This window comes from Nematolebias whitei, chromosome 17, assembly GCF_014905685.2.
Source record: "Nematolebias whitei isolate Nwh7 chromosome 17, NemWhi1, whole genome shotgun sequence".
Taxonomy (NCBI): domain Eukaryota; kingdom Metazoa; phylum Chordata; class Actinopteri; order Cyprinodontiformes; family Rivulidae; genus Nematolebias; species Nematolebias whitei.
The window spans coordinates 35,671,436-35,683,994 of NC_056514.1; the positions used below are offsets into that span (position 1 = coordinate 35,671,436).

Consider the following 12,559-nt stretch of genomic DNA (forward strand, 5'->3'; position numbering starts at 1 on the left):
TATATAAATATGTATATGTATATGTATATATATGTATGTATATATATATGTATATATATGTATGTATATATATATGTATATGTATATATATATATATATGTATATATATATGTATATGTATATATATGTATGTATATATATATATATATATATGTATATATATGTATATATATGTATAGTGGGGAGGTGTTTGGGTTCTGTTTATTGCATTTGTGATTCGATGCAATAAAACAAACAAATTTAAAAGGTAACAGATCATTTTACTGTATTTTTCGGACTTTTCTCAAAAATCAACAGTGAGCCTTATAATCCGGTGCGCCTTATGTATTAATTCTGGTTGTGTGACCTCAAATCGATTTTATGTGGTTATTGTGAATGAGTTGAATAAAGTTTGACTTATCTGACTGTTTTGCTTCACTTAATGCGCCTTATAGTCCGAAAAATACGGTACTTCTTTGTTTATTTACGTAGCGACTTTAATCCTGGATGTCCGGCCCCCTGAGCAGTTGTGTTGAATAGCACTGATGTAGACTTTTCATGACAGTGGGTCAACTTTGAAGCCAAGAAAAAAATTGTATGCTCTTCTTGTTCAACAGAAATTCTAACCAAGCTCAATTAATTTCACAAGGCAGAATTTATAAACCAACACCTTGGAACTATTCCATTATCCATTCACAGTGATTTACTGAACTTTATGAATGAATATTGTGCCGTCTGGCACCAAAAATGCAATAAAATGTAATTCCAGTCACCTCATTTGGGACAACGCCGCCCCCAAAAGAAAAATAAATCCCATACCTGCCCCCCACACATAAAATAATAGCTCCCAAGGGAGCATTAAGGACAATTACTGTCTTTAATGATTTCATATTTGCAAACTCTTGCAACGGGAACACAATGCCAATGGCAATTACCGGAACTGCATTCAGACCCCGTACATCTGTGAAACCTGTGAAATGACAGGCTGTTGTATTGAGAGCAGGGTTCAGCGCAGCAGTTAGTCCCCAGAACAGCAATTATTCCCATTGTACGTGTGTAAAGAAACCGCCTATGCGACTGTTCTGTAATGATGGAGCTAAAAACAGCCTCAATGATTCGTCACGCAAATAATTTCGAGGTGGTAATTTTACCACGAGACATAAAATCTGCATTTCATTAGGACTAAATATACTCATATTTGAGCAATCTTGGGGGGGGGGGGGATAGCTTAGCGTGCCCAGGGGAGTGATTATATCTTTTTAATATCAGGCCACTCCAGTGTGCCACTGTGTGACATTAATGTCTTCCGCTAGGATTTATGGAGGCTATATTCTGCTTCAATATGGCGTCGCAGGTTTTATGTTTATCTAGAGGAAATCATGATGGATAGAAATAAGAAGGAGTCCGTTTTTTTGTGATTTCATCACAGACCAGACACAGCGAAACACAAAACTTTTAAATTCATGCACACAAATGTCCCCTGCTGTTCCCTGAGTTTTCCAGATTTGCTTCCCCGTCCAGGATTACTCGTCAGTAATCCACCCTTCCTGTTTATTCAGCTGAAGTGTAAACAAGGAGGATATCAGATTGAATTGAATCTCCTGATAACGGGTGTGCACAGTAATTGACATTCATGGCTTTGTCTCCATCTGGGTGCTGTGTGTAAGCGTCTCGCTCCACATCAAACGTTCCTCTGATGTCTGAACTGGAGAGGAAGTGAGACGAGCAGTATCTGTACGGCCACAAGAGGACACTGTGGTAGACGTTGTTTTCCCCCCATAGGATCTAAAGATCATCCTGTGTGAGAGGCACAAAGAGAAGTTATGTCCACAAGATTTATTATTGCTCGCCACCAAAAGCAATGAGGAGATCATTTTCTGTGTACATGCGAGTCTTTAGTTGTCTGTAGGAATGGATAATCACCTAAAGAACCACTGGACAGAGTTTAATGAAACACTCAGGAAGTAATCATTGGATGAACTTTTACAACTAGGGATGCACGATACGCATTTTTTACTTCCGATCCCGATACTTAAATCTGAATATCAGCCGATACGATACTTTTCTGATACCGTTCCAATATCATCATCATTATTGATTTTATATGAGGCTGTAATAATCTCCTCTCAAGTACAATTTGTACAAATATATGCATGCATGTTGTAAAGGAACATATATCTGTGAGATATTATTCATAAATTAAACGGATTCTTTCATTTTTCTGGACTGAATAATATCGTGCATTGAATAATTAAATGTGACGTGAGACGTTAATTTTCTTTGACCCATCAAAATGCATGCGGTCATTTATTAACAGAATCAAAGTTTAACATCAAACATTTACATTAATTTGGCAAATTGATTACAATAACACATAGCTTAATTAGCAAGCTTTACAATTAGGAAACCATACGGCCATGGTTTCCCTTGCAGCTTTTAAACCAACAGACATTTCTAAAAATATCTGGATGATTTACTGGCAAGATAGAAGAGTTTTAAAGATGGGGAATGAAGTTTAAATGGAGAGAAAGGATGGATGAGGGAATATGTGTCTGTATAACCAGAACAACACGCTCCTTTGGACCCAGCTTATCCCACGGTACACTTCGCAGTTGAAGATCGACTCTTTACCTTGCAGACGATAGTTCGGCCTCGGTGTAGAGTTCTCTTTCAACGCTTTCCAGCGTCTCCGTAAGGATAGCAGAGAACCGTTCGGAGTAGTGCCGGTACTTCGTTCAACAGCAAGTTCACCTCACGGGTGGACTCACATGAGGAGTAAGTTCGTCAGAGGTCCACTCAGATGTGGAAGATTTCATAATTCCCACGAGACTCGGAAGAACTTCGGATCATGTCTGGAACCTCCTGTTCTCTCCAGCACTTTTCTGTTCGGTTCTGCTCTCCGAACTGAACTGCTCTCCCACCGCACTGGTTGGAACTAGGAAGTGTCGACATTTAAAGAGTTCTGTTTCCGGTTCATTTGGGAAGTCCTGATTGGCTGAAAGCGCTAATCAGGGGTGTGTTTTAGTGATGTAAGAGGTTATTAAAAGTCAAGGAAAAAGATTAAATTGTTTAAGAACAGACAGAAGAATGTTTTGAAGAAACCGAGACATCGTGGAGTCAGTTCTCTCATATCTGTCTGAAAAAGTTAAACATGACATTTCTTTCCAGTAAACATGTAGTTGACCGAAACTTGACCTTTGACCGACTTACACTTGCTCATTTCAGACAGAAGATCAAGAAAATGAATAATTACTCTGTAACAGACCTTAACTTGATTTCTACTTTGAATGAGGATTAAAAATCATTAATACTGTTTCACAGTTGATTTAAAATGAGTAGTTCACTTCAACATTTAAAATGGTTTGAACTAAACACACTTTGATTATCAAGACATTTGTAGAATAGTAATGATAATAAAAAGAGTGTTCTTTCAATTGATCAGTGCAGGACACTTAGAAAGTCTCTGGATGGACTTGATTTTGTGTTTCTGGACTCAAATCAATGAAATACAGTTCTTGTCCCAGGAAGGCCCTCAAGGTCAGGATTTGACCTGAGGCTTAGTTCACTACAATGTCCAAAAAAGGCAACTTGAGGTAAGTTTTATTAATGTTGGATAAGTTTAAAAGTTAGAATTAAATCCTGCTAACACAAAACTTTTTATTTTTTATTTTTATTCCTAGCTTTAAAGTGGATACTAAAATGATTAAAAAGCTTCAAACATCTGCTAAGTTCATGACAAAAACCAACACAGACATGTTCCTGTTTTTAATATTTTACATCGCTTCATAATGTAACTGTTTTTGTTTCATTTTTTTTTTTAAACATAATTTTCTTGTATTTTTCAATTCATATGCTTTTTTATGATGGTCTACTGTTGTACTGATAAGTATCTCCTGGAGGGTAAAGTATATATTGGCTGCAAGTATTCAATCAAACTGTGAAATCCTTCGTTTTTTACAGCTGATAGCGGTTTGTCATTAATTACGATGAAGTTTAGAAACTTCTCGGTAATCCCTTTAGCTTTCACGTTGTCCAGCGGAAGTTTACCTTGCTGTTGGAACGACTCCAGAAGTGATTTCTGCCGACTCCTTTCGTTTTTCTCCCGCCTGGCTAAACTATTCTCGTGCTCGTTAATGTGGTGCTTTTTTCAAATGTTTAAGTTCGATGTAATGTAGGCCGTGACGGCGCTTCATCCTCTCAGTACGCGGCTCTGCAGACATTGCACGTTGCTGTCTTGCGGTGTTTCTAGTGTAAAATACTTCCACACAGCGAACGTGTTTCGATGAAAAGTTGGTTAGTCGTTAGCCACAGTGCTACTGCACGTTTTAGCTAGCTGCAACGATGAAATGGATTTCCTGAATGTGAGGCGGGTCTTATACTCTGGGTTTCATGAGACACGCCTCCGTTCAGGAAATCCATTCCATAGTTTGCAGCCAACCTTCAGAGCAGCTGGCAGGGACTCATGTGGAGACGTCTCAGCAGACATGCATCATGGATTGGAAATCTCTGCAGGTTGGATCGGAAAAATCCGACATGTAAATTATGCTGGTATCGGAACCCGATACCGATATCAGATCGGCCCCGTCCCTATTTGGAGTCCACCCCATTCAAGATGGCTACCATAGCTAATCAATATTATCAAATACGTAAATCGCTGCAAGTCAGGCAGCTTTACAGATACTGATCTAAAATTTAGTGTAGTAGTAGCAGAAGGTGATTCCCAACACATAGTCTGAGTGCTAACTAAACATAAAAAATCCGTTTATATAACCCTGTCGTTAAAGTTTCAAGTCTACTGAGTCTATCTGTTAGCAAAATATCTCATGAATTCCCGAGCAGACTTTATTGAAAATAAATCAGAATGTAATCACTGCATGTGCATTTACAGCTGATTAACTTTAAATATCAAAATATTGTGATCACAGCTTAGGTCATTTACAGGATTTGACTTAAACGATGCCCAGAAATGCTGCGGGTGATGTTAATTTTTTATTATTTTTTTAATTTCCCCTTTATTTATACAGGTAGTCTCATTGAGCCAGGAGAACTCATTTTCAAGAGAGACCTGTTTAGGGAGCAGATAGTGGGGGTTGAGGGCTTTGCTCATGGACCCAGAGTGGGGCAAATGAGGGTGGAGGCAGGTGTGGGTGTTTCACCTTTTCCACCTACATTTTGATGTTGACAGTACCGGAAGTTGAACCTGTGACTTTCCGATCATAGGCCCATCTTCTCTAACCTCTGCGCCACCACTCCCCCATTCATTTAACGAAAGCTAGGCTTATGATTCAGTTGATGGTTCTTCTTTGTTTCTATACTGTTTTATTTATCTAAATGTGACTCTGCTCCATCACAGAACTTCCTGGTCCTCCAACCAACATTGCAATTACCAACACTGGCCCACGTTCCATCATCCTGCAGTTCAAACCTGGCTATGACGGCAAAACTTCGATTTCCCGTTGGCTGGTGGAGGCCCAGGTGAGCCAGCTTCCGTTCAGCGCTGATGTACAAATTGTCTAAACTCTGTTTTTTTTTCTGTCATGAATATAAATTTGATTTCCTCAGAGGCTTGCAGAGTTTGCACTTACTTGCTGCTCTTTGCTGTTTTGCTTCCAGGTGGGGGTTATAGGAGAAAATGAAGACTGGGTGATTGTCCACCAGGTTTTCAATGAGCCTGAGGCTCGCTCCTTAGATGTGCCTGGTCTAAACCCATACACCTTTTACAGGTAACCAGTTTAGAACCAGATCACATTCAATTTCAATTCAGTTTATTTATATAGCTCGAAGTCACAACAGAAGTCGTCTCAGGACACTGAACAGAAACATTCACAAACATTAGAAACGCTAATTAGTAAAGTTCTCTATCTAAGGAAGAAGCAGACATGTTGAATTGTCACTTCGTCACAGTCTCCCATCCTGAGCAAGCACATTGGGAACAGTGGAAAGGAAAAACTCCCTTTTAACAGGAAGAAACCTCCAGCAGAACTAGGCTCAGGACGAGCGGTCATCTGCTTCAACCGGCTGGGGTTTGAGAGGACAGGAAGGAGAGACAGACGAACACAGAATGACACGTCCAGGTGTACTTTCTATAGGAGGAAAGTAAAAAAAACACACGTTAAGATGCAAATAATTACATATACAAACGAGTAGAGCAAGTAAAGACAGCAGAAGAACGAGGAAATGTGGTCAATTTGTCCTCCAGTCATCTAAGCCTTTAGCAGCATATCTAAGGGATAGTTGGCACAACCCTAACTATAGGATTTATCAAAAAATAAAGTCTTAGTTCCGGTCTTAAAACTGGACAATGTGTCAGCCTCATGGACAGAAACTGGAAGTTGGTTTCACAAGAGAGGAGCCTGATAACTGAAAGATCTTCCTTCCATTCTGCTTTTGGAAACTGTAGGAACCACAAGTAAACCTGCAGTCTGAAAGCAAAGTGCTCTGTTAGTAAAGTATGGAACAACAAGATCTGTGATATAAGATGGAGCTAGGTTGTCCAGAGCTTTGTAGGTTAGAAATAAGATTTTGAATTTTATTCTGAATTTGACAGGGAGCCAATGGAGAAAAACTAAATTAATAATTCCAGCTCGCACTTCCTGGGTTTATTTCGTGGCATGTTTTGGGTCATTGTCCATAAGAAAATAGGTCCAATCTGCCAAAGCGCCCTATACCTATACAATTCACAATTCAACAAGCTGCTTCTGTCTTCTGCCACAACTCATTGACCCGTCAGAAGCCCTGCATGCAGGTTCCACCGTTCTCCCTCCAGATGTTTTACAGATGGGGTTCTGTTATTCGCATTGTGAAACTTAACAAGTCGTCTCCATACTTGTCATTCTTTCCATCGATCTCACAAAGGTCAGTCTGCGTTTCATGTGTTAAAGCTGCTCCAGACTTTTTAAAATGATTTCCAAAGAAAACGGCTTTTTCAGTTTTCAGCGATGATGAATGTTTCGGTCTTTATGAAGGACTTGGACTTGGATTCCTATTTGCCAAAGCGCATTGTTGATTTGGCTGAATGTTGCGAAGAAGTGTTTAATCTGTCATGGGAGTGATACTGTAATTAATCTTTGTATAACTGCATTTAGTTTAAAAAAAGAGAGGACATTTCATCTATAATACTCGAACTCTTGTTTCAGTTAACGTGAAAAACTCTCAAAACACCTCAGTAGATCAACTAAATGCATCAAAATTACTTTGAACTCTTCTGTTTGCTTTGATATAGTGATAAACTAGGAATTAGGTGTGAAGCAGCTCTTGATCACACGTTCCTCACATTAAGCTTGTGCATCATGTGACAAAAACAATAATTAAGGTGAACTCCTTTATCTCGGCTAATTTTAGCATTTCAAATAACTATTCCTCATTTTGTTTTCCTTTCATGTCAGTATGAGATTTGCTGGCTTTATTTGGTTTTAAAATGATTTTTCAGCCCTTGTTATGATCCTTTCCTGTTCAAGCTGTCTGCTTGCTTTTTGTAATCACATTTAAATCGGCCGATTCGCTGAGCCGATCCCTGAAGACCCACACCAACTGGAGTTCTTCTCATTCCAACATCAGTGCTGCCACTTCTCACTACAGTTAAATGCAAAAAACAACAAATGCTTTATATTCAGGCTGTAACACAGACAGACTTTGCTCAGCGTGTTTATAATGTGTTCATATTCAGCTCCTCCGGTCTCGCTCAGATGCAATGAGCCCCCTCGGACATGCAAACACTGCAGAACTGATTTGGAAGGCGTGTTCAAAAAGTTGATTTTTAGTCTTTCATCGTGTCCAAACTTTAGGTTTCGGATGCGTCAAGTCAACATCGTCGGCACGAGTCCTCCCAGCCAGCCATCCAGGAAGATCCAGACCCTGCCGGCTCCTCCTGACATGGCGCCCGCCAACATCACCCTACGCACTGCCAGTGAAACCAGCCTCTGGTTAAGATGGATGGTAAGAACAACTGTCATCTGCAAACCAGCTTTGTTTCTTCCTGAGTCAGAAGACTCTGATTCAAGCTTTGATAAATCCTTTTATTCACGTGCACAGCCTTTGCCTGAATGGGAATACAACGGGAATGCCGAGCAGGTGGGCTACAAGGTCCAGTACTACCGTGTGGGTTCGCAGGGCCGCGGGCTGACCCACGTCATCACCGACCGCCTAGAGAGAGAATTCACCATCGAGGACCTGGAGGAGTGGACTGAGTACGAGGTCAGGGTCCAGGCTGTCAACGGCATCGGGTCGGGACCCTGGAGCCAGCCGGTCAGAGGCAGGACACGGGAGTCCGGTGAGTCCGCTCACCTTCTGCAAACATCTGTTCCAAAACACGGAGATGCAGCTGTTTTCTTATTAAAGTCACGTTTCAACTAGAAAAATACATTTTTATGCCAAAATGGAGTGTGAGCATTGAGTGCTGAATGACTTGGATGTAGCTAAAGAAGCTGAAGTTGAGACAATAAAGCTTAAAGTAGCAGATTCATAGCAAAGGGAGAAAAAAGGCGGCTAAAGGCTAAAGTTGTTGACGTTGATCTTATACTTTTATCTGTTTTATCTGTTTCATAGTTTTACTTCTGTAGTTTTATCTATTTTTATTGTTTGTTTATATTGTTCAGCATGTGGTTGTTCTTGTTGTCTTTAAGAATCCTTTATAAATAAAACGTTAGCCGAGAGGAAAAAGTAGCCAAAGGCTAGCTAAAAATAGCAAAAAGTAGACGAGGGCTATCTAAAAGCTAAAAGTAGCTGAACAGTAGCTAAAACCTAAAGAATCAAGAAGATAAAAATAAAGCAAATATGAGATTTGAATGAGAATATTTTTGAAGGAACTGAAAAGATCTCAACGTGTTTCTGTGGGAAAAATGTTTGTAAATAAAGTTAAATGTTTTAAAACTTGTATAGGTTGCAAACATTAAATGCTTTAGCACCGATCTGACTGATTCTGAACGTTTTGATATAAAAAGGGCTAAAGCAGCACAAAGTAAGCAAAAGTTACAAAGTAGGAGAAAATCTGCATAAAACAAACAGTAACAGGAAACAGCAGATGCTGAATCATGTAGTATAAGTATAAGTAATAATCATATTTTTGACTGTTTCATCACATCACATACACACAAGGGACTTTTGTCTAACTGTACATTCATATTCTGTGCAACAAAACCTTCTCAAGTTGACATATTGGAGCCATGACAAATGGTGAACCTGCTGATCACACTGTTGGATTCATCAGCAGACAGACTTCAGTTCTCACATCTGCTCTCAGACGGCTCAGCAGACGCTGGGCAGAGTGGGATGAAAGGGGTCTGAGGAAACTGAGAAAACATGGACTTAAATTTGAAACGCCTGTGTCTTTATGTCCAAACGTTTAGGAATCATGTATTTTGCTTACTCGTGAATGCCAAAGTGGAAAAAGGCCTCTTTGTTAAGTTTTTTTTTTCTTTCTAGTAACCTGAAGAATAACTGGATCACTCAAACTGCTACATAATAAATATTCTAGAAAGTTAAATATGGAGTTCAAATCTAATATTTTTGCTCGTCTGCGCTCTTTCCAGTCCCCTCCAGTGGACCCACCAACTTGTCTGCCTTTGCCACCACCTCCAGCAGCATCCTGGTGCGCTGGTTTGAGGTTCCTGAGCCAGACAGGAACGGTCTTATCCTCGGCTACAAGGTTTGCTGTGCTTTTTTTTTAATTTAACTATTCATCATGTAGGTATAGACTTATATTTTTTTTGTGTGTGCAAATTATTTTATCTTTCTTCATCCTTAAAGTGACCTTAATTTGACTCTCTTGCTCATCTCCTGATCAGGTGGTGTATAAGGAGAAGGACTCGGACACCGCAGCCCATTTCTGGACGGTGGAAGGGAACGCCTCCCACAGCGTCCAGCTGACTGGTTTGGGGAAGTATGTGCTTTACGAGATCCAGGTCCTGGCTTTCACGCGGATCGGAGATGGACGGCCAAGCTCTCCGCCCATCCTGGAGAGGACTTTGGATGACGGTAGGGATTTTTTGCATAGGATATTTTGGGATGTATTTGTTTAGTTTGAAAAACGCTGAAAATCTGTATTCTAAAAAAAAAAAATCTGTCGGCTGCTTTGTTGCAGTGCCAGGACCTCCAGTGGGGATCCTGTTCCCTGAAGTGAGAACCACCTCTGTTCGGCTTATTTGGCAGTCGCCTGCCCAACCAAACGGCATCATACTTGGTCAGTACCATACACAACCCTTTTCTGTTTGGAGATGTGCTCTTTCATTTCCATGTCTGGATAAGAAAATGCTACAATTGAATCTAGAAAGCAGTAGATTCAGTTTATTGCGTTAAATGCAATGTGGCATCAGGCACACGGATGTAGCTCCTGAAGACTTTCATCATAATGGATGTCTCATCTAAACGGATGAGACAATGTTCAGCAGACTAAAATCAGATTTAGATATTTTTGAACATTGCTGAAAAGGGAAACGAGGTATTCTACATTTGTTTATTGCGTGCCACTAAAGGCAAAGAGATAATGGTTTATCCATGACTTTGCTCATTAGCAATCTAATTAAATACCAAAAAAAAGCTACAACTCGGATAATTTTACAAATATTGAGCTACAATTTAAGTAGAAGCTGAAAGTCATTCTTGAAAAACATAATCTGAGCTCTAAATGATCAGGCAACTATTGTTTGTCTGTCTGTTAGCACAATATCTCATGAGTCACTGAATGGGTTAAAAAAACTCAGAAGGTAGTCATTGGGTATATCTACTTCTACAACTCAATAACTTTCAATCACCTGATTCAAAATGGCTGCTACTGCCAATGGAGCCTAAGAATCACAAAAATGGCAATAGATTAGCCAGTTTTACAGATGTTTGTTTAAAAAATGTGTTTATAGGATTATAGTTAAACTTTCAGAAAGGATGTACAGCTACAATACAAGTTTTGTAAGCTCAATCATCCAGGTACATAAATACATTTAAAAAAGTTAAATCGTGTCATCTGGACTGATTCTTTTTGGAAGAAACGTTTTGTCTTTCATCCAAAAGACTTTATCAGTCTGAGGCCTGCCACCAAGGCCTGCCACATAAATAGCACCTTACTGATGTGTTTCAAGCCAGCCTGTTGTGGGATTGTTTTGGCACCTGCTTCGAATGTTATCAGCCATTAAATGTCCGTTATTTGATGCCATCATCTCCATAGGTTGCGTTCAGATGTCCCCTCCTGTACGTCCTAATAGATTTAAAGGTACGTCGTTATCGCTGATAATAGGGACACGTGGTTAGGTTGAGTCATGGGTAAGGGGTTAAGTTTAGGGTCAGCGCTCTGGGTCAGGTGTAAGGTTTGGTTTAGGAAAAGGGTTAAATAAAGGTAACAAAAAACCTTCTGCTTTTAAATGCATACGACGCTGCACATTATCAGTGATAACAATGTACCTTTAAAACTACTAGAAGGAAGGAGGGACAGTCTGAACACAACCTATGGGAGTGATGACAACTAATAATCTTCATTTAATGGGCTGATAACATACGAAGCTGCTCGTTTTGGACGGATGGTCCACTTTTTACATGTGTAATCCAGTTTCTGGGAATTGCACAGCAGGCTGGCTTGAAACACATCAATAAGGTGCTATTTATATGACAGGCCTTGGTGGTAGACCTCAGACTGATGAAGTCTTTTGGATGAAAGACGAAAGGTTTCTTCCAAAAATAATCTGTCCAGACGACGCAATTTTACATTTTTGTGCTACAGCTAGAACAAGTTAACCTAATTCAGGATAGACAAGTCAGTTAATCATTATTAGCTAACTCAATTGGTTATAACTTTTTTCCATTTTAAAGATACTGAGCTAAAGTTTTGTGTGGTAGTAGATGATTTCCTTTGAGCTCTGACACATCTTCACAGTATTGAGCAAGATTGTGCATAGAGTCATCTATAAAGGTTGATCGGATTAGCGCTGTCCTTTCCCAATACACATTCCTTCAACAACCATTAGGCCTTTCATCTAAATGGATGAAACATCTTTCAGCAGAGGAAATCAGATTTTATCAATTTTTAATACTGCTGAAAAAACAAAAATAATTTGCTTGTGAGACTTCGATTTCTTGTATATCTGGAGGATAATTTAGTTTTTCTATTAGTTGTCATGTAGGATGGAGAAAATCATTTGTTTCCTCCTGTTGTAAGGGAAACCAACTCCAACTTACTTCAGCTTCAATTATCGTTTTTGTGTCTCCAGCTTACCAGATCACATACCACATGAACTCCACCAACAGCAACGCCGCCACCGTGGACGTTCTGAACCCCAGCGCTCGTCAGTACACTGTGATCAACCTCAAACCCGAGTCCGTTTACGTGTTTCGTATCACCGCTCAGACAAGGAAGGGCTGGGGCGAAGCAGCTGAGGCGCTGGTGGTCACCACGGAGAAAAGAGGTACGTCACCGCGGGATTTACTAATGAACATATTAGATTTCTGTTTGTGGAAGATGATTATCTTAATCAAACTTGATTGGTTGATTTATTTTGATAGCAATGTAATTTGGAGCTCATTAACAAACGAGATACATGTAAACTGTTTTGCCGATGAAGAGGCACAGATGTGCATCGCAACTTGTTGAGAGCTACAT

At 39.8% G+C, this 12,559-nt stretch overlaps 1 protein-coding gene across 1 annotated transcript in view; it reads left to right on the plus strand.

Moving 5' to 3' along the window:
• Positions 1-12,559, plus strand: part of sdk2b (sidekick cell adhesion molecule 2b) — a 463,183-nt gene that overhangs the window by 405,356 nt on the left and 45,268 nt on the right. The window contains exons 22-29 of the mRNA XM_037691533.1: positions 5,333-5,454; positions 5,593-5,702; positions 7,764-7,914; positions 8,011-8,248; positions 9,507-9,622; positions 9,762-9,951; positions 10,058-10,156; positions 12,171-12,365. Of these exons, the coding sequence (XP_037547461.1) occupies positions 5,333-5,454; positions 5,593-5,702; positions 7,764-7,914; positions 8,011-8,248; positions 9,507-9,622; positions 9,762-9,951; positions 10,058-10,156; positions 12,171-12,365 (1,221 nt within the window). The remainder of the gene's footprint in view (positions 1-5,332; positions 5,455-5,592; positions 5,703-7,763; positions 7,915-8,010; positions 8,249-9,506; positions 9,623-9,761; positions 9,952-10,057; positions 10,157-12,170; positions 12,366-12,559) is intronic.